Here is a 24418-nt window from a genome sequence, read left to right on the forward strand (position 1 = left end):
TAAAACAGGCCCAGTCAATGCCATTTATTATACATGTTGAACAGCTTCTAAGACCCAAGGGCTCCCATAGTAAGGTTTTGGGGATTTTTTGTTTTGTTTTGTTTTTCATTTTCTTTTTTGCATCAAACAGGTTCTTCCAAAAGCCTGCTCACAAGGAAGACAAAAACATAAATCTTCAGGAAAATGAAACAAGAGAAGCTGAAACAATCTACACCTGAATGTTAAAAAAACTCATCAGACACAAACCCCACCAAACACTCATCCCATTTAATTTCCTGTTACATGCTCTGAGGAAGCCAAGAACATCAGGCCCCAGGGCAGCAATGCTCTAGGATTCCAGCTCGGACCCCCTCTATGTGACAGATTCATGCACACACATCCACACACCATAGAACCAGGCAGAAATACACATGCATGCACAGGTGGCTAGAGAACCATAGGGCGGGATGGGAAAAAGGGCTGGTCAAGGATATGCAATCAGCTGGAAACTGGGACCTAGAGAATGCATCTGTTGCAGGATAAACATGAGTTAAAATTAAAACAAAGGCAGAACACAGGATAAAGGTGGGATGCTCAGACAAGAGGTTGGATAGATGGAGAGATAAAGATGCAGGGGGAGTTTTGGGAAAGCAGCCTCAGAAGGGGAGGGAACTCAGGTGGGCAGGGGTCCTATGAGTCCAGTGATGTACTGGGGCTGAAGCAATATGCCACAGCATTACCTCTGCAATCTGTGCCCTCTCCCAAAGTAGAGGGAAACCATGAGCCCCCACCCTCTATCCCTCCCCATTGACACTCTTAAGAACTTTCCCATTACCCAAAAAGAAATGACCCCTGACTACACACACACAAAGTTAGGTCCAGCATAGGCCAAAGTTAGGCCAAGCATAGAAAGCCTCAGTAACTCTTCTTGGTGGAACCAAAGCCAGAGAAGCCCATCACAGCTGCCATCTCATCGTCCTCCTCAAATGTCAAGTCCTCCTCAGCCCTCCTTTTCTTCTCCTTCTGTTTCTCTTTCTTGTATGCTTTGGCCTTTTCCTCCTGGAGGGAAAAATCACTCAGAATCAGTTTAGACTCCTCAGCCAAATGTTGTTTATAACAACAACAACTAACATTCTGGGGCATGCAGTACATGTTAGAAATTGCTCTGAGGTACTTCATGTATATTATACTAAGATCTCTAATATGGGGATACTGAGGTACGAAGAGGTTATATAACTTGCCCGAGATTCACAGCCAGTAAGTGGAAGAAACAGAATTCTGACCCAGTCAGCCTGATTTCATGGGCCTCTTTAGGATTAGGTACATTTAGTTAATTCCTCTTGTAGTTAAAAAAAAAAAATTATGGGGGAGGCTATGCATGTTGTGAGGGACAGTGGGTATATGGGAAATCTTTATACCTCCCTCTCAATTTTGTTGCAAACCTAAACTCCTCTAAAAAAAGTTAAGTCTTTTAAAAAAATTAAATCAAAGAATACAGATGAGACAGTCCTCAACTTATGATGCTCTGACAAGATTTTTCAGTTTTACAGTGGTGAAAAACTGACACGCATTTGAAACTGTACTTCAAGTATCCATACAACCATTGTTTTTCACATTAGTATAGTATTCAATAAATTAATGAGATGAATACTTTATTATAGAATAGGCTTTGTGTTAGATAATTTGGGTCAATTGTAGGCTAATGTGATCTGAGCACATTAAGGTAGGCTAGGCTAAACTACAGTAGGTTAGGTGTATTATGCATTTTTGACGTATGATATTTTTAACTTGATGATAGGTTTATCAGTAGGTAACCCCATCAGAAGTTGAGAAATATCTGTATCACCAAAAAAAAAATTACAAAAAAAATTACAAAAAAAATAAGGCCCAGAGAGTCTAGGAGAAAAAAGTAGTTTCAGAGCCATTTCCTTCACATCATGAGAATCCTAAACAAAGGCAACAAATGTTTCCGCTAATATACAGAACTCAGGAGATACAACTCTGGGAGTGGGAGTAGGAGTGGGATGAGGACAGGGTCTCCCATGATTCATAACATAAAACTCAAATCTGGGGGAGAAGGGAAGGATAGGAGAGCCTTACCTCTTCTCTGAGCTCCTTCATCCTTTCCTCAAAATCATAATCCTTCTGCTTCTCTTCCATCTTCTTCTTGTTGACCTCAAAACGTTTCTTCACCTGATCTAGGGTGGAACGTTCCACACGCATAGACATGCCCAGGTTTCTCTGATCTGGATGGGGTCAACAGTGAAGGCAAGTTCATTACAACATCCTCAGCCCCTCAAAAAGTATTTTCCTGACTTCTCTGACATCTCATATGACATCTCATAAAACACACAGCAAAAATAATTATGGCTAAAAGAAACTCCCTTGGCCAGCTAGGTCCAGGAGCAGCACATGGTTTGGGTGGTGCTGTTGAAAGCCTCATGGCCTCCAGAATGAGGCCTCTTACCTCATGGCCTCCAGAAATACTACATAATGAAGTAAAAGATGGCCTGTGCTGAAACAACTGGAGAGTTCTAATAGGGGCATCAAAAAAGAGCCCAATAGAAACTACCCTTCTTACTCCAGCCATCTTTTGATGAGTAAAAAGAAGAAGAAGAAGAAAAAAACTACCCTTCCGGCCGGGCGCGGTGGCTCATGCCTGTAATCCCAGCACTTTGGGAGGCTGAGGCGGGTGGATCACAAGGTCAGGAGATCGAGACCATCCTGGCTAACACGGTGAAACCCCGTCTCCACTAAAAAAAAATACAAAAAATTAGCCGGGCGTGGTGGCGGGCGCCTGTAGTCCGAGCTACTCGGGAGGCTGAGGCAGGAGAATGGCATGAACCCGGGAGGCGGAGCCTGCAGTGAGCCGAGATTGCGCCACTGCACTCCAGCCTGGGTGAAAGAGCGAGACTCTGTCTCAAAAAAAAAAAAAAAAAAAAAAAAACTACCCTTCCATTCCACCCCACCTCCAAAACTCAATTCCAGCCCTAGTCACAAGCTACCTCCAAGCCTTACGTTTCTTTCCATTAATGTGATCCAGAAAGTTGATGGAGTCCTTCACCACACAGTCACAGACATTGCAGTAATATCTAACAGGAAGAAACAGCACCTGAGTCAAATATGGTTTTAAGGATCTTATCATTTTCAACCAAGAAACTCAAATTTTTAGGTAAACTTCTTTTAGAAGTGTTAAGCCTTCATTTCTATAAAGCCTTAGCTTAAGAGAGAGTATAGCCGTCATCCTCCAAGACAGCCCCAGGATAAGCCCCACCCTCTTGGTATTCCTACTCTGTGTAGTCTCTTCCCAATTTGTACTACAGTTGGTCTGTTTGGCCAATAGAATATGTCAAAAGTAGTATCTTCCAAAATTAGGTTATTTCAAAAACCATGCCTTCTGTCTTTGTTTAGGTTACTTGCTCTGGGGAAGCCAGTTGCTTTATTGTGAGCAGTCTTATAGAAAGGTCTATGGGGCGGCCGGGCATGGTGGCTCATGCCTGTAATCCCAGCACTTTGGGAGGCCGAGGTGGGCGGATCACCTGAGGTCAGAAGTTCGAGACTAGCCTGACCAACACGGAGAAATCCCGTCTCTACTAAAAATACAAAAAAATCAGGTGGTGCATGCCTGTAATCCCAGCTACTTGGGGGGCTGAGGCAGGAGAATCGCTTGAACCCAGGAGGCGGAGGTTGTGGTGAGCCGAGATCACACCATTGCACTCCAGCCTGGGCAAGAAGAGTGAAACTCCATCTCAGAAAAAAAAAAAAAAAAAAAAAAGAAAGAAGAAAGGTCTATGGGGCCAAGAATTTAGGCTTCCAAACCACAGGCATGTGAGAGAGCTTGGAAGCAGATCCTCCAGCCCCACTTAAGATTCATATGAATGCAGACCTACCTTGCCAACTCCTTGATTGCAGCTTCATGAAGACCCTGAGCCAGAACCACCTAGGTAAGCCACTCCCAGATTCCTTACCCAAAGAAACTGTGAGTGGTGTAGTTTATGCTGCTAAGCTTTGGGTTAATTTGTTAATTTACATAACAATAGATAACTAATACAGACAGGAATGGACAACAGTGGGTTTATTAAGCAGCTCAGAGAAGTGTCACTCATTGCTATCTGTGTTGCTCTCCTGCCAGAAAACCTAACTGGACAGAGAAGCAGTGAGGCGCAAAACGGTGACAAGCTCTTGTGGGACCCTTCTTCCTATAGGTTACAGTCTTGGAAGAAGGTGTACAATCAGGCATCCATAACAACTACAGCCTTTGCAGCCAGTCTGGAACCTCAAAGCCCCCTTCTTCACCATTAACAACTCCTAGGCTCTATTCTAGCTCCACCTAATTTCTCTCCTAGAAATCTCCTCAGTAGTCCTTTCCTTCATTTCTTCCTCTGACAGATCAAATAATCCCTTTTGATAACAAGTATAATGGCAACAAAAAATTTAAAAAATATATTAAGTAGTAGCTGCAGTGTTCATAGTATGATTTTTGTTTGTTTGCTTTGGTTTTTTTAATTGAGACAGGGTCTCACTGTGTTACCCAGGCTGGTCTTGAATTCCTGGACTCAAGCAATCCCCCTGCCTTGGCCTCCCAAAGTGCTGGGAATACAGGCGTGAGCCACCGTACTCAGCCAATGCTAATAATATGAAGAAACCCACTGAGTGACCACTCCTAGAGACACACACTATCATGTCAACTTGAGACCTTGGGAGACACAGAAAAATATAAAGATGGAATTACAGGCAAGAAGGACGTAATCCTGGGGCCAAGGACCTTCCTCAACACTTCCTAAAACCAAAATAGGTGGCTTATTAGATGCATTCTTGGCTGCAGAGGAAAAATGATAAGCAACTCACCCTCCCATCTCAGATTGAGGGGTTGTCTTGGTAATGACAATTGTCTTCCCAAGCTTGGATTCCAAGTCCACCTTGTAGTCCCTATGCCGTAAAAGCTCTCGCTTGACAGGCTGCACTGGTTTTCCTGAAACAGAATGGGGAAGGAAGTCCCTTCAATATTATAGTTCCTCAACCAGAAAGGAAAAAAAATGCATGAAACCCAAAATTCAGGTCTACTCATTTCAAAATCATTCCTGAAAGGACACAACAGGCCGGGCGCAGTGGCTCAAGCCTGTAATCCCAACACTTTGGGAGGCCGAGGCGGGCGGATCACGAGGTCAGGAGATCGAGACCATCCTGGCTAACACGGTGAAACCCTGTCTCTACTAAAAATACAAAAAATTAGCCGGGCGTGGTGGCGGGCGCCTGTAGTCCCAGCTACTCGGGAGGCTGAGGCAGGAGAATGGCGTGAACCCGGGAGGCAGAGCTTGCAGTGAGCCGAGATGGCGCCACTGCACTCCAGCCTGGGCGACAGAGAAAGACTCCGTCTCAAAAAAAAAAAAAAAAAAGAAAGGACACAACAGACAGTTAAAGTAGCAGCTGGGGAGAATCTCAACACAGGAAAAAATCATAAGCAATCCTCAACTCTCTACAGCTTTTCTCCACTTTAAAGCCAGCAAATCTAAAAGCAGTATGTTTTATATTCATTGATTAACTGAATTGTGGGGGAGAATTTCTGAAGTGTTACTAGAAGCAACTTTTTCAAAACAGGAGCAAGGACATTCAAGAATGCTTTCAGGCAGGTACCCTAGGCATAACAGAAAGGAACCTTCTGAGAGCTGGGCAAATTTATAAAAGGTGACCAACATCTAGGAAATGCCTGTTACATGTCAAGCACTATTTATTTTACATATTAAATAAAAAATGAAAGAGTTAGTGAGTGCAAGGTGGCCTGGAGGTATAGGGAAAGAAGAATGTACACGTTTGAAACAGATGACAAAATAAGACATTTCTTTATGCAATCTCTTAACCAGGAGAGAAGCACCAACTCCCTGACGTACAAGGCACAGAGAAACAGCACTACTAAGCACTAGCTGAAAGAATCACAGATCCTGCAAAGTACTACGGCTTTTCTCAGACTATGTGGGAGGGTCTTGATTGGGCCAGGAATGTTCTCTCCCTTAAGCAATTTCAAGGGAAAGAGGGGGGTCACTGATAGCGGTAATGCACAGCAGCAAAATACTCTACTTAACTTCTCTGTCACTACTAAGGATTCCGTTATCTTCTCTGTATTTCAGGAAAGCATTAAACGAGCCAAGCAAAGGGTGGGCAAGGAAGCAGAGTGAAATAGAGCTGAAGAGCATCTCAAAACTACTTACTTCAGCCCACCTCCTCGCTCTCATTTTGTAAATGTAGAAACCTAGGCCCAGGGAAGCAGCACTCTGCCAGAGCTTACACCGCGTGGGAAGGCAGCGCACTTCAACTCCCACCCGCTCTCCATCATCGCATCGCCTCTGTGATACCCTTAGCCCTTGATGTAGTTAGCACCCACCATCTTTCTTTTCTCTCTCTTCTGTGAGCCTCTTCTCGGCGAGTTTCTCGTATTCATCTTTGTCCCACTTTCGGCGAAAGTCCAAGTTTTTTGTCTGTGGGGGTGGGGGGGGGGGGGAAGCGTCAAGATCCGTCGCCGTGTCTGGACCCCTAGAGAAGCAGTGAACCGCGCCCTCGCGGTCCAGGCGGCTACAGGACCTTTTGAAAGCGAAGCCTCTTTGGACTGCACCAGAAGGCTGAGGGAGCCTCAAGACCCCAACCCGAGAAACCTCCGCGATTCCACTGACCCTTTGCCAAGGCCTATACTGGGGAGTTCTTGAACCTGAACCCTGGGATCTCGAGGAGATATCGGAAAGCCACTCGGGTGCAGGAGTTTGTCTCTATTCAGGTCTGAAAAACCATTCTCCACCCCGCAAAACCTCCTCCTCAGACACAACACCTACCCCGCTGCCCGACGCCATCTTCACAGCGAAGTGAAAGGCGAGCTGAAAAATGCCGTAAAAAGCGGCTTGGAGCCGTAAGGCAAAATGGCCCTCCAATAAGCTTGGAGCCTTGTGTTCTAAACGAGCTAAAGACTGGAGGGCTTCTAAAACAGGCTTGTTGGCCCCGCCTCTGCTCCAAGGAAACAGCGCAAGCGCAAGAGGAGCATGAAGCAACACGGAAGTAAGGGCGCCTGCAAGCGTTTTTTGCCTTGAATTTCAAAACAAGCATTGAAGGGTCAAGATTTAGTTCAACTATTTTACAAACAAGGAAACTGAGGTTCGCAAAACAGTGGTCTCTGATCTAGTCTAGCAACTTTGCGTCCACTGCCAAGAATTTCTAAACCTTTTTTAAGGCCGAAGCGCCATTCTAGATGCCTCTCATTCACCTGCATGCACTAGGGATATGACCCTAAACTACACTGAAACGTTTGCAACAGAGGCACCCTTCCCGACGCACATATAAAAAGCATGTTTTGCACTTGGGCTCTTTTCATTGAAGCAATACTACCACCCTTTGGTTCACTCATTTTTCCATCATCTGGGGAACTTTATAGTAGAACATAATTTAATCAACATAATTGGATTTGGAAAGGCCAGCCATCAACAACACTCTAGAGAGAAGCACTGTGGCATACCGGCTCACTATATGTTCATTTTAGCAATAAAACTACCTCTTAGCCGGGTGCAGTGGCTAATGCCTGTAATCCCAGCACTTTGGGAGGCTGAGGTGGGTGGATTATGAGGTCAGGAGTTCGAGACCAGCCTGGCCAAGAGGGTGAAACGCTGTCTCTACTAAAAATACAAAAATTAGCTGGCTACTTCGGGAGGCTGAAGTAGGAGAATCTCTTGAACCCGAGAGGCGGAGGTTGCAGTAAGCCAAGATCACTCCACTGCACTCTAGCCTGGGTGACAGAGCAAGACTCCGTCTAAAAACAAACAAACAAAAAAACTACCTCTTGAGGAGACGGGGAAAGAGGGAGAAACTGTGGCTGCTCATCACTGAATACAGAAGCATCATCCCAGGGAGGTTACTTCTACCTCACAGAATTCTCCAGTGTACACTCAAGCATTTTCTATGGTCTATGCAAACCAAGCCCTTGATAACAATAACAAATTACCCAAACTACTACACTTAGTATTTTATTTAACATGTTATCCAACCACTTCTAAAACAGCCTCCATGGCACGGCATGGAATAGTTAGAGCAGTGATTCTGGCACAGGAAATGGTCTCCAAAATCTCAAAATATCAGATCTCTATCTTGTCATCTATTAAGTTCAATGTTCAAGATTATCAAGCATACAGCCCCACTCTTCTATTGTTAGCAATGGATGGGCTAGAGAGATGTCAAATCAACATGGGTACTGCCATGCCTTTAGGATAGCATCTGTCCTCAAAGCTGAAAGCAGCCATTGCCCCTCTTTGCTGTCTTCCAAAAACTCCCCAGACAGGCCAATGGCTGATTGTGGACAAATTCACCAGAATCTGGTTCCGTAGCTACAGCAGAAGGCTAAGTATCTGGTTTCTGATCTCAATGGTTCAGAATCCTCAGCCTGAGGTGACTCTCCCAGAGCCTTGCTCACACCAACAATCTCAGTACCTCTTGACAACATTTGGTGACACTTCAAATTTGCCTCTGCAGCTAAAGCATGTCTCTTTCACATACCAGCCATCTGCACCCATGCAGAATAGCTGCTCACACTAGCCCAGGAGTCCTCAGGGTCTTCTACAGTTCTGCACCCAGGAAGAATGGAGGAGGCAGAAGGTACTTGTCACCCTTCCTGGCCAGTTGTTGTGAAGTCCATCACTCAATTCCAGAGAAATTCAGTTCTAGAGGAAACCTTTTCTACAAAGAGCAGCAGATGGGAATCAGGCAAGGATCAAGACTCAGACAGTCGCTTCTGAATTTCAGCCACAAGATTTTCCCGTTTAATGGCCACCTGAAACATAAGAGAATCCTCATGTGATAAACTAGAAAGTGATACCAGCTCCTTAGCCACTGTTTTTCCAGATTTGTTTTACTCTGCATCTGCTCCCATTACTTACACAACCAGAAGGGAGTAGTGTGGGTTGACCTGAAGAATGTATACCCTCAAGACAAAAGGGATTCAAACACCTGATCTACGTCTATTATGTTGATTAGTCTCAAAATACCCATTTGGATTTCGTTTGTCTTTCTTCTGGCCACCCAGTCAATACTCACAGGCAGCAATGGTCATCTGGAGTGGGTGTTTGTTCATCTCTACCACTATTAACCATGAAGATAATTTCTCAGCCAGAAGATGCATATTTCTTACAGAATTTGGGAAAGGCAGAAACACTTCGTCCCTTCTATTTCTGCTGCCGCCACTCACCTCCTCTCTGCTGGCCACTGAACGGATCTTGATGACCCCTTCTTTCAGTTCTTGCTCACCAATAATGACCACCAGTGGAATGCCCGTGCTCTCACAATAGTGCAGCTGGGTTAATAGTTTGGGGTTGTTCTTGTATAGCATCTCTGCCTGAAATGGATCAAGACAGAGTAAGGGACTCAGAAGTGAACACAGCAACAAACCTCAGGAACAGGGATATCCAAGAAAGCCAGAGATAAGTGGCTAGTCCTCCCACCCTAAAAAGCCACTCTAGTAGCTAGTAGACTAAAAAGGTTTTGAGTTCCGCCCTAGAGATAAGGTAGATATAGCCCTGGGTCCTAAATTCCACACATACCCAGATGGCTCAGATATCAGCTCCACCGTACCTTGATTCCAGAATCCCAAAGCTCTGCAATAAGCTTCAACCGTTCTTGGAGAAAGTTCTTCTGTGGTGTGGCCACAAACACTTGAGTCTCTGTAGTCCGCACCTTCTCACCTTTGTTCTAATAAGAGAGAAGAAAGTAAAACTAATAAAAACCTCCTTTCCACCAGCAATTCCAAAAATCAAGACAAAAAGAATCATCAGAAAACCACTCCAACTATACCTCCAGCAACAGGAGGGTTTTTAGGCCTCCAGCCCCACCTCACACCTACCTAGGACCTACCTTCATCCTCTGCTCCACAATGTAGAAGATTCGCTCAACCCCAATGCTGAGTCCCACACATGGCACCTTGTGACCCTTGGGGTGAAACATGCCCACCAGCCCATCATAGCGCCCACCAGCAGCCACACTGCCCACATTCAGGGGATCCTCCCCAGCCTGAATTGGGGTCTGCAGCAGCACTGCTTCATAGATCACTCCTGTATAGTAGTCTAGGCCCCGAGCCAGGCTGAGGTCAAAGGAGATCTGTGGGGACAAGATTACAGTCAGTCCCAAACTAGACTCAGGACCCTGAGAGCCCTAGAGCTCAGCAGGAGATCCATTTGCAATTCAGCTTACCTTATCAGCAATTCCAAATAAAGTCAGGTATTCAAACAGCAGCTTCAGGTCTCCCAGGCCCTCCAGGGCCTGCTTGTTCTGGGATAGTCTGGGATCCTGAAACATTTGCTCTACTAGGGATACCCCACCTGGAGAGAAATAAAGTCTCTGCTGTTCACTCAGATGTGTTTCATTCAAAATTATCCCTGATGTGCTCTAGCTAGTCTTCCTCATTTTCTTAAAAAAAAAAAAGATCCCAGTCTCACATGACAAGACCCTCCTCCTTTGCCTCTAGCTTTGCCATCTGAAGACACAAAGTCGTTACAATAAGAAAAAGAGAAATTAAATTCAGGACAGGCCCTGGAGCTTAGCATATCTACAGAAAAGAGTTGTTTCAGAGGTAGAATTTGAGCACGTCACCTTCAGCCTGGTTCTATCACAGCTCTGAAAACCCTGGTTCTTACCATGACATTGGACATAGTCCCCAATTCGATCAGCCACCTCAGGAGCCAGGCCTTTCTTCGCCACCATCTCATGTCTCACATCTTTCCAAGCCATCTGCATAAGCACCCAAACATTAGCCCAGCCCCAAGATCTTTCTTTCTCAAACTGAAGTAGGACAACTCAACTTCCATTCAGTATATACATCACAAGTAGCTAACTGTATATTCAGCAAAGTCAGAGACAGCTTAAGAAATCCAGTCACAATCCCCACTGTATAGCATGACTCAGATCTTCCTTCAGAGTATGCCTCCTTACCTTCCACCCCAAAATAGCCCACTTGCAGCCATAACCTCCTTATTTTTCACTAGTGGTATGGATTTGAGGGCAGGGCAGAAGCTAGATAGGGTCTACTGAAGTATGTCTTCTTTGTTACCTTGTCTAGTTTATCTATGGAGGAGCAGATGGCACGGAACTTGCTTTCAGGAACACCACAGACAGCAAACATCCCATCCACAATCCGCCGGTCATTTACCTGAGAACTCAATGTCAGTGACCCAAGTGCTTGTCAATGCCCTTCCACTCAAAACAATGGCAGTACCTACTTTCCTGACATATAAAAAGATGGAAATTTCACAGGAAGAATACAGACATATAGGAAATACAACAGCTTTACTAGGAAAGTCCTAGAGTTGCAGGCTTAAAGGTTGGAGTCACCCAAGTTTGGGACTTGCATAAACAGTATTAGGCCAAATTCAGACTTCTCCCACAGTTCTCAGCCCTGGCCTCACCTTAATGAGAAAGTCTCCCAACTGCAAGCCACTTAGGATTTCACACATGATCTTCAAACACTCTGCATCAGGGATCATAGGGTCAAACTGACCAGCAATGTCAAAATCCTACAGCAAAGAAAAAGACGGGAAAAAACTTCCATTATCCAGCCAATTTCAAGGTTGTGGCCCCTAGAACTATCAAACTGTGCTGCTCCCATCAGGTCACTTACGCACTGGCAGAACTCCCTGTAACGGCCTTGGACTATGGCTGGGCTCTCTCGCCGCCACACCTTTCCAACATGATAACGTTTCATCTTCTTGACCTTATTCATGGCCAGGTAACGAGCAAAGGGAACCTCACATGAATGGGTTAAGGAAGAGGGGTACTGCATCCAAAGATTAGGCCCAGTATACAGACATTAGGGAAGACTGGGCCTATATCAACTGGATCTCATCCACTAGGGTGAGAACAAAGACCTTCCCTTTTTTCCACTATCCCCAAGGCCTAGCAGTGCTTGGAATTCAATATATATTGAATAGTGTCAAATGAAGGAATCTCACCTAGCAAAACTAGAAGTTCAGCAGAAAGCAAGGGAAGTAGAGATAGAAGTGACCCAAGAACTAACTTCAGGTCTGGGCCATTTCTGCCCATTCAGATCAATTCCCGAACCATCTCAAAATAGTCAAGCTTCAGAACTTGGATTTGCCTAACAACTTCTAAGCTACTGGTTCTGAAAGTACAGGGAAAGGACTACGTGCATCTTAATTACAAAATGCAGATTGTAGGCCAGATGCAGTGGCTCACACCCATAACCCCAGCACTTTAGGAGGCCAAGATGGGACGATCACTTGAAATGATGAGTTTACGACCAGCCTGGGCAACAAAGACACCCATCTCCACAAAAAAAATTTTATTTTTGAGACAGAGTTTTGCTCGTCGCCCAGGCTGGAGCGCAATGGCGCAATCTTGGCTCACTGCAACCTCTGCCTCCTGGGTTCAAGTGATTCTCCTGCCTCAACCTCCCTAGTAGCTGGGATTACAGGCGCCTGCCACCACGCCCAGCTAACTTTTTAGGTCAAAAGAGATCTGTGGGGACAAGGCGACAGTCAGTCCCAAACTAGACTCAGAACCTGAGAGCCCCAGAGCTCAGCAGGAGCTGAGTAGAGATGGGGTTTCACTATATTGGCCAGGCTGATCTTGAACTCCTGACCTCAGGTGATCCACCTGCCTCAGCCTCCCAAAGTGCCGGGATTACAGGCGTGAGCCACGTGCCTGGCCAAAAAAACAATTATTTAATACAAATTATTGAACCCCATTCCAGCTACAGAATTAGCTAAGAATCTCTGGGACTGGAGCCAAATGTCTGTGCTTCTGCAAGCTCCCCCAAAGGATTATGATACACACTACAGTTAAATGACAGGGCTCCAGGCCAGGCTCCCATAGCAGAACTGCCTTCTGGGAGAAACTAGAAGTATAGGCAATGGACCTCTAAGATCCCAAAGTCACTTTCTCCACTTTCGTCAGAGAAAGCCCTCTGGATTTGGAAAGAGACAGGTCAGGCTCCAGTACTCAAAAGGATACAGTAAGGTCATAGCGGAGGGACAACAGCTCTCCACCTTGATCCTTCAGATCATACATGAGCCCAGAGTCCTCTCCATACTTCTCAGTCAGCGTTTCCTATAGCGGTCACACAGAATGAGCCACAGTTCAAAGGATGACTCCAAAACACAGATGAGAAGCCCTTTGGGACATTGAAGGCCAGTGAAGAAGTAAGTGAGGTTGCACGTACTCTTTCTTCTCCCCTTACCTTCAGCTCAAATGCTGGGGTATCCATCCCCTTTGCTCCATGACGTTTAAAGCAGCTGATAACCAAATCAAGAATTTTCTCCCTCACAACCATATGCTGAGGACTAAGATCCCTGGTACCCTGGAAACCAAAAGCAGCCATAGTGAAAACAAAAACAAAAAATAAGTCCATTTCAGACAAGGAGTTAAACTACATTTATTATGTAATCTCAGGTCTGGAGCTGAAATCTATTGAGTTCAAATGACTCTGAGCCCCACCTAGTATCTCAAGAATAGTATATATTTTTAAAATTTACTGTAAAGGACATTAAAAGGGGTCAGAGAGACATGCAAGGCAGAGGTCAATCCTCCAAGGCACTCTAACGGGATAGGGTAGGCAAAAAGTATTACCTTTGGGGTCTTGATAATAAAATTTGGTTTCTCTTGATGTGCTTTCAGTTGGGATGTTAACACTGCCTCTGCAACCTGGCAGAAGAATGAATGTGAGATGTGGCTCCTCTGGACACTGGCCAGACCTGTGGCATCTCTGACCCTGTTGACCACCAACCTGCAAAGACTCTTCACCCTGAGCAACAGGAAGCCAAAGCACCATTTCATCTATCCCAATCTCAGTCCCGCCCCAAAGAATCCATGTTGTATCTACAATTACACGTGTAATATATATGAGGTCAGGTCTTCACCACACAAGCTTCTTCATTGTATATGGATTTTTTTTTTTTTTTTTTTTGAGACAGAGTCTCGGTCTGTTGCCCAGGTTGGAGTACAGTGGCACAATCTCGGCTCACTGCAACCTCTGCCTCCTGGTTCAAGCAATTCTTCTGCCTTAGCCTCCCGAGTAGCTGGGACTACACGCGTGCCACCACCACGCCCAGCTAATTTTTGTGTTTTTGGTAGAGATGGGGTTTCACCATGTTGGCCAGGCTGGTCTTGAACTCCTGACCTCGTGATCCAACCGCCTCGGCCTCCCAAAGTGCTGGGATTACAGACATGAGCCACCACGCTCAGCCGGATTTTTAATATTCTCAAATACTTTAAGAATCTGAGAATAATGAAGGCACTGAACAACCCACCACTACCAACACCAACCATTCAGGGGTAGGGATTATGATGATCTTCTCCAGGTCACGGTTCCTACTGAAACAGCAAAAATAATAATTTTTTTTTTTTTTCAGATGGAGTCTTACTCTGTCCCCAGGCTGGAGTGCAGTGGCACGATCTCAGCTCCTGCAACCTCCACCTCCCAGGTTCAAGCGATTCTCCTGTCTCAGCCTCCCGAGTAGCTGGGATTACAGGCGCATGCTACCACGCCCAGCTAATTTTTGTATTTTTAGTAGATACGGGGTTTCGCCACATAGGTCAGGCTGGTCTCAAACTCCTGACCTCAGGTGATCCACCCCCCTTGGCCTCCCAAAGTGATGGGATTACAGGCATAAGCCACTGCGCCCGGACAAAATAATAATAATTTTTAATAAGGTAGCACTGGTTATCAGGTTTAGAGATAGGAAAACCGTAACTTGAAGACAAGGGAACCAGCTCAAGAACACAGAACAAGCCTGTGGAATGACAAGATATGGATTTCTTGAATGAACTAAAAAACTCAGACTGGTAAGATGCTGTGATTGAATATTAATAAAAGATCTGTGCCCTATTGTTCACGATAGCACAAAGCATCTGCTAAGAGGGCATTAGAATCTTTCCGAAGTAAGGCAAAACTTAATCAGTGACATTACCAGCAAGCTGTATGCCCTTCCAAAAATAGAGGATGTGGTGGTTCCATACTATGGCGATTATCTGCCCTAAGAGAAGTCCAAGTTCAAGTCCACAATCCCTTATCTGCAATTCCAAAATCCAAAACTCTCTGACATCTGAAAATGTTTTTCTGAGATTCATTCTGAGGTAAATTCTAAGATGAACTCAGTCTACTTCTGGTCTTTAGTCATCTCATTTATTAGGAATATTCATACATTTTGCTTAAAAATATTACTGCTTGAGTCCAAGAGTTTCAGGAAAAAGTGTGGATATGAATTAAAATACTCCCTTACTACATATCCTTGTATAAGTCATTCATTTAATCTTGCAGCCTCCGTTTCCTCAACTGCAGAATAGAAATAAAAACTCCAACCTCTCAAGATTGCTCCAAGGATTAAATGACCAGGCATCCAAATCGCTTAGTTCAGTGTCAGTACATAGTGGGCACTCGATAAAAACCGACTGTAACACTACTGGAACACAGGCCGCGAGGCTATGCTTTCAGATCTGGAGGCCCTGCTGGGATAGACCAGAAATAATTATGTCGCGCTCACCTGGCTTTGGCAACGGACCGGCCCGGTGCACGAGGCGCAGGGCGGTCGCAGGAGCTGGCTGAGCAGCGCAGCCCAGGCCCTCCTGGGAAGAAGTCCGAGCAGGGGCATCGCGCCGCAGGACGCCGGCTTTCCGGGACAGGAACAAAAGGCCTGGGAAGGAGGCGGGTCAGATACCAGGAAGGGTGGAGGGCACTGCAAAGGCGGAACCCGCGCACCAGGGAAAACTCGGGCGTTTGCGCACCTCACTAGTCACGACGGCTGAGGTGGGAACCTCCCAAGTTCCCTTAGTAGCCAGCGTCGGCACTTCCGGTAGGAGCCGGAAACAATTTTTGTGCTCGGCGGAGGCTCTCTAGGCGTGCCACCCAGCGACTCGATAGCCGGAAGTCATCCTTACTGAGGCTGGGGCAACCACCGCAGGTCTAGGCAGCAGTCGGCTCAAGTGGACAGCCGGGATGGCAGAGCGTGCGGCGCTGGAGGAGCTGGTGAAACTTCAGGGAGAGCGCGTGCGAGGCCTCAAGCAGCAGAAGGCCAGCGCCGAGCTGGTGAGATTTAGGCAGCAGGGGAGAGGGCCAAGGCAAAGCCAGGGAGGACGTAAAGCCAGGGTGTTCGGGACATAGGGTAGGGAGGAGAGTGGGCTGCGTGGGGAGGCATCCGGGGTGGGTCCCGAGAGAAACAAAGCTAGGCCTAAACAGAGAGATCTGATGAGGGAGGAATATTGAATGAATGGCGGGGGAGGGAGGAAAGTGACAGATGGATAGCTCAGCGCCTTCTTTCCCTTCACAGATCGAGGAGGAGGTGGCAAAACTCCTGAAACTGAAGGCACAGCTGGGTCCTGATGAAAGCAAACAGAAATTTGTGCTCAAAACCCCCAAGGTAATATCATTCCTGTAGGGAGCCACTGAGAAAGTCTCTAACTCTACTCACGGGGCGCTTATGTCTGCCTCCCTAAACCAGGTCATTGAGCATCTGAAATGCTGCAAAGAAGAGGACAGTCGCTCTGGGCGCTGGGCTGGACTGGACTCTACATGAGTCATTCTGGGATGGCAAAGTGATGGCAGAAACTAGGCCAGCTGGGTGATCAGGGGAGTCAGCCTGCTGCTGCTACTCGTTCGTTCATTCAATAAATGTTTATTTAGCGCTATGTCTCTAGCACTATACAAAGCACTGAATATATACCATGGTGGACAATATAGCCTACCCTCATGGAGCTTACATTCTACTGAAGGAGAGAGACTTAGAACAAATAATCCCACACAGATTTTTTTTTTTTTTTTTTCAAAATGGAGTATCCTCTATTACACAGGCTGGAGTGCAGTGGCACATCTTGGCTCACTGCAGCCGCTGCCTCCTCGGTTCAAGCGATTCTCCTGCTTCAGCCTCCTGAGTAGCTGGGACTACAGGTGCCCACCACCATGCCCAGCTAATTTTTGTATTTTTAGTAGAGATGGGGTTTCACCATATTGGCCAGGATGGTCTTGAACTTCTGACCTCAAGTGATCTGCCTGCCTCAGTCTCCCAAAGTGCTGGGATTACAGACATGTGCCACCAAACCGGGCACCACACATGGTTATGTAATTACATATTGTGAAAAATAATATAAAGAAATTAAGGTTGCTCTGAGAAAAATAAGGGAGAACTGGGGAGTCTGAGAAAGGCTAACTGAGGAAGTGATATACTAACTGATCTAATGAGTGAGTAGGAGATAGCCAGAGGACAAGTGTGACAAAGATAGGTCCAGGTAGAATATGGAAACCCTAAAGTGGGAAAGAACTTTGATAGTTTTGAGGAACTAGAGGATGATCTACATGGCTAGAACTAAGTTAAGGAGAGTAGAGTGGAATGAGGTTGGAGATTCTGAGCTCATCCTCCAGTTCAGTTCCACTTTGTGTAAGTTCTATAAACAGAACTGTTTACCCCTTCATCTGGGTTCTCTTGGCACTTCATACATATTTCTGTTATTGCACCAACTTTAAGTAGTTATTTAGGTTGTTTATTTACCCTGAGACTGAGACTAGATGTCTAAATAGGTATAGTCAGCCCTCCATATCCCAAGATCCCACATTCACAGATTCAACCAACTGTGGATCAAAACCATTCAGGGGAAAAGAAACAATTAAAAAAAATCTGGCTGAGTGTGGTGGCTTACACTTGTAATCCCAGCACTTTGGGAGGCCACAAGGGGAGGACCATTTGAGCCCAGTAGCTTGAGACCAGCCTGAGCAACATAGTGGGTCCCTATCTCTAAAAACAAACAAACAACAACAAAAAAAAACCTTTTAAAATCTAACAATAAAAATTTCAAATAAAAAATATAGTATAACAACTATTTACATAGCCTTTACATTGTCTAAGGTATTATAAACACTCTAGAGACTATTTAAAGTATATAGAAGGATGTGCATATAATTTTATATCAAGGGCTTGAGCATCCATGGATTTTTGGTATCCACATGGGGCCCAGAACAAATCTCCTGTGGATACTGAGGGATGATTCTATTTAATAAATGTATTTGAAATTGAATTCCAAAGGAGAGGGGAGATGGTCTGTTTTCCTTGTGTTAAGGTTAATTCTTTGGGCTCCTAAATTCATTGAGCTGTTTCTACATATAACTCATTTTCGAAGATTAAAGAGACAGTGTAAAATCCCAAAGTGGTGATCATCAGTGATTTTTCAAACTATTAGATGAAAAGCTTACTGTGGAATTTATGATGGATCAGTCTGTCCTCACCAGTGATCAGTTTTAACATCACTAAAAGTAGGACAACTAGACATTATGTTCCTGCTGATGTGATGCAATAAGAAGTACACAGCACCACCTGTGAATTCTTGCCAAGTAAATTGAACTTGAATCTAATCAGATCTTTGGACTAACTATCAGTTTACAGGAAATACTAGAGATGGAGGAACATGTTAAATGACACATCACGCATATTGTTCACCAAATCTAGAATGTGAAAATTTTTTTTAGGACAAATGACCCAATTTCCTCAGTTAACAAATAACCTTTTTAAAATAAAAAAAAAAAGTTGAGAAGGGAAGGAAACTTATAGATTATAGCTGATTACAACGCATAGACTTCGTTTTGAAGCTGATTCAAATAAATCAACCATAAAAAGATATTATTGAGGCAACTGGGGAAAACTGACCATGGCTTAGCATTAGATAATATTAAGGAGTTGCTGTTAGTTTTGTTAGTTATAATAAAGATAGAGTCTTTGGGGTTTTTTAAATGTCCTTACGAGTTAGAGATTCATACTGAAGTATTTATGAATGAAATGATATGACATCTGGGATTTATTTAAAAATATTTAAGAAAAACATGTCAGGACTTAAATGAAATAAGAATAGCAGATGTTAATGGTTGTTGAAGCTGGGTAATGGATAAATGGTGACCTGTAATACTATTCTTTATATTGTGTCTTTGAAAATTTCCATACTATAGTGTTAAGATTATGCTAGAGAGTTAATATCCATTTTAGTATTAACAATAGAAAACTCAGTATTGTCGAGACAAGACTCTTTCAAGGGATCTTCATGGTCAAAACTATTTTTGTAATAATTCTTTTGTTTTGTTTTGTTTTGTTTGAGACGGAGTCTCGCTCTGTCGCCCAGGCTGGAGTGCAGTGGCGTGATCTCAGCTCACTGCAACCTCCGCCTCCCGGGTTCAAGCGATTGTCCTGCCTCAGCCTTCCGAGTAGCTGGGACGACAAGCACATGCCACAGCACCCGGCTAATTTTTTGTATTTTTAGTAGAGATGGGGCTTCACCGTGTTGGCCACACTGGTCTTGAACTCTGGGCCTCCAGTGATCCTCCCACCTCGGCCTCCTAAAGTGCTGGGATTACAGGCGTGAGCCACTGCGCCCGGCCCTTCTATAATAATTCTTTTTTTTTTTTTTTTTTTTTGAGACGGAGTCTCACTCTGTCACCCAGGTTGGAGTGCAGTGGCGCGATCTCGGCTCACTGCAAGCTCCACCTCCCAGGTTCACGCCATTCTCCTGCCTCAGCCTCTCCGAGTAGCTGGGACTACAGGCGCCCGCCACCACGCCCGGCTAATTTTTTGTATTTTTAGTAGAGACGGGGTTTCACCGTGGTCTCGATCTCCTGACCTCGTGATCCGCCCGCCTCGGCCTCCCAAAGTGCTGGGATTACAAGCGTGAGCCACCGCGCCCGGCCTTTCTATAATAATTCTAAGACATTATCTGCCTTTTTCGTTGTGTTAACATTTGCACTGAAGGCACAAAAGCGCTGGTGAGTAGAACTGCTGGTGCCTTAGCATAAATTAAGACAGCGACACTAAACTGTACTAATAGCCAGTATGTTCTTCACTGCCATGCACTCACAGTAAGTAAATAAATTAATTAATTAAAAAAATTCAGTTTTACTTAACAACGTCATTGATAAAATGGTAAAACTTTGTTCGTTTGTTTTGGGGTTTTGTTTTTGGAGACAGAATCTCACTCTGTTGCCCAGGCTGGAGTTCAGTGTCACGATCTTGGCTCACTGCAGCCTCCACTTCCCAGGTTCAAGCAATTCTTGTGCCTCAGCCTCCTGAGTATCTGGGATTACAGGCAGGTACCACCACACCCAGCTAATTTTTTGTATTTTTATAGAAATACAAAAAACATACAAGAAACCTACAACATGTTTCACCATGTTGCCCAGGCTGGTTTTGAGCTCTTGAGCTCAGGCAATCTGCCCACCTTGGCCTCCCAAAGTGCTAGGCTAAGCCACCATGCCTGGCCAAAAACTTACTAATTTTATTGAATCTTGACCCTTGAGGACCCTATTTTTAAATATTTGCTATGACAAAATGGGAAGTACATATAAAGCACTTCTGCACTCCAAGGTAGGGAAAATGCTTATGCCATTGTTCAAGTTGCAAGCTGATCTAGCACTTTTTTCATAGAACATCTTGTTTTATTTGAATTAACAACTGAAAGATAAATTACGGTTTTTCAAACTTAAATATTTGGCAGACATTTTTACAATAATAAACGAAGTGAGCCTTGTCACCTCAGGGAAAACATCTGACAGTACTTGTAGGCAGTGAAAAAATTCAAGTATTCAGGTGAAAGTTAGAATTTTAGAAAACTTAGGCAGAGCATGGTGGCTCAAGCGTATAATCCCAGCACTTTGGGAGGCCAAGCGGGTGGATCACCTGAGGTCGGGAGTTTGAGACCAGCCTGACCAACATAGAGAAACCCCATCTCTGCTAAAAATTAGCCGGGCGTGCTGGCGCATGCCTGTAATGCCAGCTGCTAGGGAGGCTAAGGCACAAGAATCGCTTGAACCTGGGAAGCGGAGGTTGCGGTAAGCCAAGATCGCACCATTGCTCTCCAGCCTAGGCAACAAGAGCGAAACTCCATCTCAAAAAAAAAAAAAAAAGAATTTTAGAAAACTTCTATCTTCCATCATAAGCTTGACAGCTTCCCAATAATTAAAGAGTTTTCTGCCGGGCGTGGTGGCTTACGCCTGTAATGCCAGCACTTTGGGAGACCAAGGTGGGCGGATCACCTGAGGTGGGGAGTTTGAGACCAGCCTAGCCAACATGATGAAACCCTGTCTCTACTAAAAATACAAAAATTAGCCAGGTGTGGTAGCGCACGTCTGTAATCCCAGCTCCTCGGGAGGCTGAGGCAGGAAAATCATTTGAACCTGGGAGGTGGAGGTTGCAGTGAGCTGAGAACACACCACTGTACTCCAGCCTGGGTGACAGAGTGAGACTCCATCTCAAAAACAAACAAACAAAAACAGGCCAGGCAAGGTGGCTCACGCCTGTAATCCCAGCACTTTGGGAAGCAGAGGCAAGCGGATCATGAGGTCAGGAGATCAAGACCATCTTGGCTAACATGGTAGAACCCCGTCTCTATTAAAAATACAAAAAATTTGCCGGGCATGGTGGCATGCGCCTGTATGTAGTCCCAGCTACTCAGGAGGGTGAGGCAGGAGAATCATTTGAACCCGGGAGGCGGAGGTTGCAGTGAGCCGAGATCACGCCACTGCACTTCAGCCTGGGTGACAGAGTGAGACTCCATCTCAAAAAAAAAAAAAAAAAAAAAAAAAAAAAGGCTTTCTTGATGAGATCTGAGGTGATGTAAATAAATAAGGCTTCCTGATATTGTATAATGAAATGTATCAACATTTGAAAGACCTGTTATGAAATCATGCACAGGCAAAGGATCCATTCATTCAAAGTACAAAATACAGTAGTGGATTTTTTTTTTTTGTAGGAAAATATACATAACATAAAATTTACCATTTTAATGATTTTTTTTTTTTTTTTTTGAGATGGAGTCTCACTCTGTCACCAGGCTGCAGTGCAGTGGCATGACCTTGGCTCACTGCAGCCTCCACCCGCTGGGTTCAAGCAATTCTCCTGCCTCAGCCTCCCAGGTAGCTGGGACTACAGGTGCGTGCCACCACGCCCAGCTAATTTTTGTATTTTTTAGTAGAGATGGGGTTTCACCGTGTTGGCCAGGATGTTCTGGATCTCTTGACCCCATGATCCACCTGCCTTGGCCTCCCAAAGTGCTGGGATTACAGGTGTGAGCCACCACGCCCAGCCCATTTTAATGATTTTTAAGTGTACAGTTCAGTAACATGAAGTACATTCATACTCATAACCATCACCATTATCCACCTCCAGAATTTTTTCATCATCCCCAATTGAAACTCTGCACCTCTTAAACAATAACTCCCCACTTCACCCTCCCTCCAGCCCCTGGTAACTGCTATCCTACTTTCTGTCTCTATGAATTTGACTATTCTAGGTACTAGATAAGTGAGAGACTAATTGTTTTTTTTATTTTTTTTTAAGTTCATTGATCTAGTTTTCAAATTCCACATTGCAACCAATCTTTAAGAAACAACCACTTGTTGGATTCTGATGTAGTACCAAAGAAAAATATCCACAGTTAGCTGAAAAGTTTGTTAAAATACTCTTCCTTTTACAACTACATATCTGTGTAAGTAAGGTTAGATTTTCTTTATATACTTCAACCAGCACGACATATCACGACAGACTGAATGCAAAAATCACATATGAGAATCCTGCTGTCTTCTATCCAGTCAGACATTAAAGATTTGCAAAGATGTAAATCAGTGCCACTCTTCTCACTAAATTGTTTTGGAAAACAGTTACCTTTTTCTAAAATATTATTTGCATTAACATATAATAGATATATTATTTGTTAAATGAATAAATATTTTAAAATTTTTGCCATTCTAATTCTAATACAGTAAATATTGATAGGTATAATCCACTTTGAGACTTGAATACATAGTAAGAGTGTAAAGAGGTCCTGAAACCAAAGACTTTGGAGTAGGGTATAAAAGCCCAGATTGGAAGCTCTGACCTGGAAGGAGAACACAATTCTAGTCCTGACTGCCACAAACATGTTGAATGGCCTTAAGAAATGACTTAACTTCTCAACATCCTGTACTTCATCTATAAAATTTATCTGCCTAGCCTATGTCATAGAGTTGTTACCAGAAACAAATTAGAGAACAGTTGTAACTAAGATTTAAAAGAAGTTATATTGGGAGAGAAACGTTGCTTGTAAAATTTGGAATTCAATTAGTTGAGCCAGTCTGAGTTGGTGATATGCCTATAATCAGGTAGGTATTTTTTTGTTGTTATTATTTTTGTTTGGTTGGTTGGTTGTTTTTTTTTTTTTTGACAGAGTCTTGCTCTGTCTCCCAGGCTGGAGCGCAGTGGCACGATCTCAGCTCACTGCAAGCTTCGCCTGCTGGGTTCACGCCATTCTCCTGCGTCAGCCTCCCAAGTAGCTGGGACTACAGGCACTTGCCACCAATGCCCGGCTAATTTTTTTGTATTTTTAGTAGAGACGGGGTTTCATAGTGTTCGCCAGGATGGTCTTGATCTCCTGACCTCGTGATCCACCCGCCTTGGCCTCCCCAAGTGCTGGGATTACAGGTGTGAGCCACCGCACCCGGCTGGTTGGTTTGTTTTGTTTGTTTTGTTTTGTTTTTGAGATGGAGTCTCGCTCTGTCTCTCGGTCTGGAGTGCAGTGGCGCAATCTCGGCTCACTGCAACCTCCGCCTCCCAGGTTCAAGTGATTCTCCCTGCCTTCAGCCTCCTGAGTAGCTGGGATTACAGGCACCTGCCACCACCATTTGTTTGTTTTTTTGAGACAGTCTCACTCTGTTGCCCAGGCTGGAGTGCAGTGGCACGATCTTGGCTCACTGCAACCTCCGCCTCCCAGGTTCAAGGATCCTCATGCATCAGCCTCCCAAGTAGCTCCAAGTAGCTGGAACTACAAGGGGCGTGCCGTCACACCCGGCTAATTTCTGTATTTTTAGTAGAGACGAGGTTTCACCATGTTGGCCAGGCTGGTCTCGAACCCCTGACCTCAGGCAATCCATCTGCCTCGGCCTCCCGAAGTGCTGGGATTACAGGCGTGAGCCACTGTTCCTGGCCTCAGGTAGGTGTTTGTTATTAGGCCAGGAAATGTTCTGTTATCCAAGAAAGAGTGTTTAGAAAAATGGCTCAAAGAGAAGAGTTCTAAGAATTTTAGAAAATAGACCCAAGCTTAAAAGGGAACGGAGTTTGGAAAGCAGATAGCAAATGGGTGTGGGAATTAATAGGGAATTATTTGTACTTGTTTTAAAACTCAGTGGCCTGTAGGAAAATCTGTTTAGAGCAGGATTTGCTTTTTCATTATTGAGGTCATCCTTTTATATTTCCAAAACATATTGTTCTTGGTTTTCAAACCTCATTTCTGGTTCTCTGGCTGATTTCAATTCCAAGGGCACAAGAGACTATAGTCCCCGGCAGATGGCAGTTCGAGAGAAGGTGTTTGACGTAATCATCCATTGCTTCAAGCGCCATGGTGCAGAAGTCATTGATACACCTGTATTTGAACTAAAGGTGAGGAATGGGCAAGAAGAAACTACATGGTA

At 44.6% G+C, this 24418-nt stretch overlaps 3 protein-coding genes across 28 annotated transcripts in view; 1 reads left to right on the forward strand and 2 right to left on the reverse strand.

Annotated features, from left to right (window-relative positions):
* Nucleotides 1-7838, reverse strand: ZMAT2 (zinc finger matrin-type 2). Its single transcript, XM_055285984.2, has 6 exons — nucleotides 6801-7838; nucleotides 6359-6452; nucleotides 4828-4951; nucleotides 2998-3071; nucleotides 2080-2225; nucleotides 1-1038 (listed from the first exon to the last, which is right to left on the reverse strand). The coding sequence occupies exons 1-6, from the start codon at nucleotides 6816-6818 to the stop codon at nucleotides 895-897; spliced, it is 600 nt and encodes a 199-aa protein (XP_055141959.1). The 5' UTR covers nucleotides 6819-7838; the 3' UTR covers nucleotides 1-894.
* Nucleotides 6358-15819, reverse strand: HARS2 (histidyl-tRNA synthetase 2, mitochondrial). 20 transcript variants are annotated; one of them, XM_055285973.2, is made up of 15 exons: nucleotides 15736-15816; nucleotides 15234-15459; nucleotides 13739-13756; nucleotides 13582-13656; nucleotides 13193-13312; nucleotides 12967-13062; nucleotides 11615-11740; nucleotides 11403-11510; nucleotides 11048-11146; nucleotides 10635-10728; nucleotides 10192-10319; nucleotides 9856-10098; nucleotides 9577-9693; nucleotides 9194-9340; nucleotides 7964-8779 (listed from the first exon to the last, which is right to left on the reverse strand). In XM_055285973.2, the coding sequence occupies exons 5-15, from the start codon at nucleotides 13283-13285 to the stop codon at nucleotides 8720-8722; spliced, it is 1311 nt and encodes a 436-aa protein (XP_055141948.1). In that variant the 5' UTR covers nucleotides 13286-13312; nucleotides 13582-13656; nucleotides 13739-13756; nucleotides 15234-15459; nucleotides 15736-15816; the 3' UTR covers nucleotides 7964-8719. The 20 variants fall into 20 exon arrangements, 17 of the variants coding, with proteins under 17 accessions (XP_055141948.1, XP_055141936.1, XP_055141944.1 ...); XM_055285961.2 differs by lacking the exon at nucleotides 15234-15459 and adding an exon at nucleotides 15495-15644 and having other exon boundaries at nucleotides 15736-15781; XM_055285969.2 differs by having other exon boundaries at nucleotides 13582-13756; nucleotides 15234-15456; nucleotides 15736-15819.
* The window catches only part of HARS1 (histidyl-tRNA synthetase 1), an 18486-nt gene continuing 9809 nt past the window's right edge, over nucleotides 15742-24418 (forward strand). For 3 of the 7 annotated variants that reach the window (XM_055285975.2, XM_063642778.1, XM_055285979.2), the window contains exons 1-3: nucleotides 15893-16036; nucleotides 16278-16367; nucleotides 24267-24386. In XM_055285975.2, coding sequence (XP_055141950.1) covers nucleotides 15947-16036; nucleotides 16278-16367; nucleotides 24267-24386 — 300 coding nt within the window. In that variant the 5' untranslated portion in view covers nucleotides 15893-15946. Of the gene's footprint in view, nucleotides 16037-16277; nucleotides 16368-24266; nucleotides 24387-24418 lie in introns of all 7 variants that reach the window. The other 4 variants (XM_055285976.2, XM_055285978.2, XM_055285980.2 and 1 more) reach the window with 2 other exon arrangements.

Source organism: Symphalangus syndactylus, chromosome 7 (genome assembly GCF_028878055.3).
Source record: "Symphalangus syndactylus isolate Jambi chromosome 7, NHGRI_mSymSyn1-v2.1_pri, whole genome shotgun sequence".
NCBI classification, from domain to species: Eukaryota; Metazoa; Chordata; class Mammalia; order Primates; family Hylobatidae; genus Symphalangus; species Symphalangus syndactylus.

Excerpts from the sequence above, each read along its gene's own strand:
- ZMAT2 (XM_055285984.2), bottom strand. Across the intron at positions 4,952-6,358 it reads AGAGAGAGAAAAGAAAGATG|GAAAACCAGTGCAGCCTGTC; the intron begins GTGGGTGCTAAC and ends ATTCTGTTTCAG. Across the intron at positions 1,039-2,079 it reads TGAAGGAGCTCAGAGAAGAG|GAGGAAAAGGCCAAAGCATA; the intron begins GTAAGGCTCTCC and ends TTTTCCCTCCAG.
- HARS2 (XM_055285960.2), bottom strand. The coding sequence starts at position 13,788 with ATGAAATGGTGCTTTGGCTTCCTGTTGCTCAGGGTGAAGAGTCTTTGC. Across the intron at positions 10,729-11,047 it reads CCATAGATAAACTAGACAAG|ATGGCTTGGAAAGATGTGAG; the intron begins GTAACAAAGAAG and ends GTGCTTATGCAG. Across the intron at positions 9,341-9,576 it reads TTTGGGATTCTGGAATCAAG|GCAGAGATGCTATACAAGAA; the intron begins GTACGGTGGAGC and ends GATCCATTTCAG.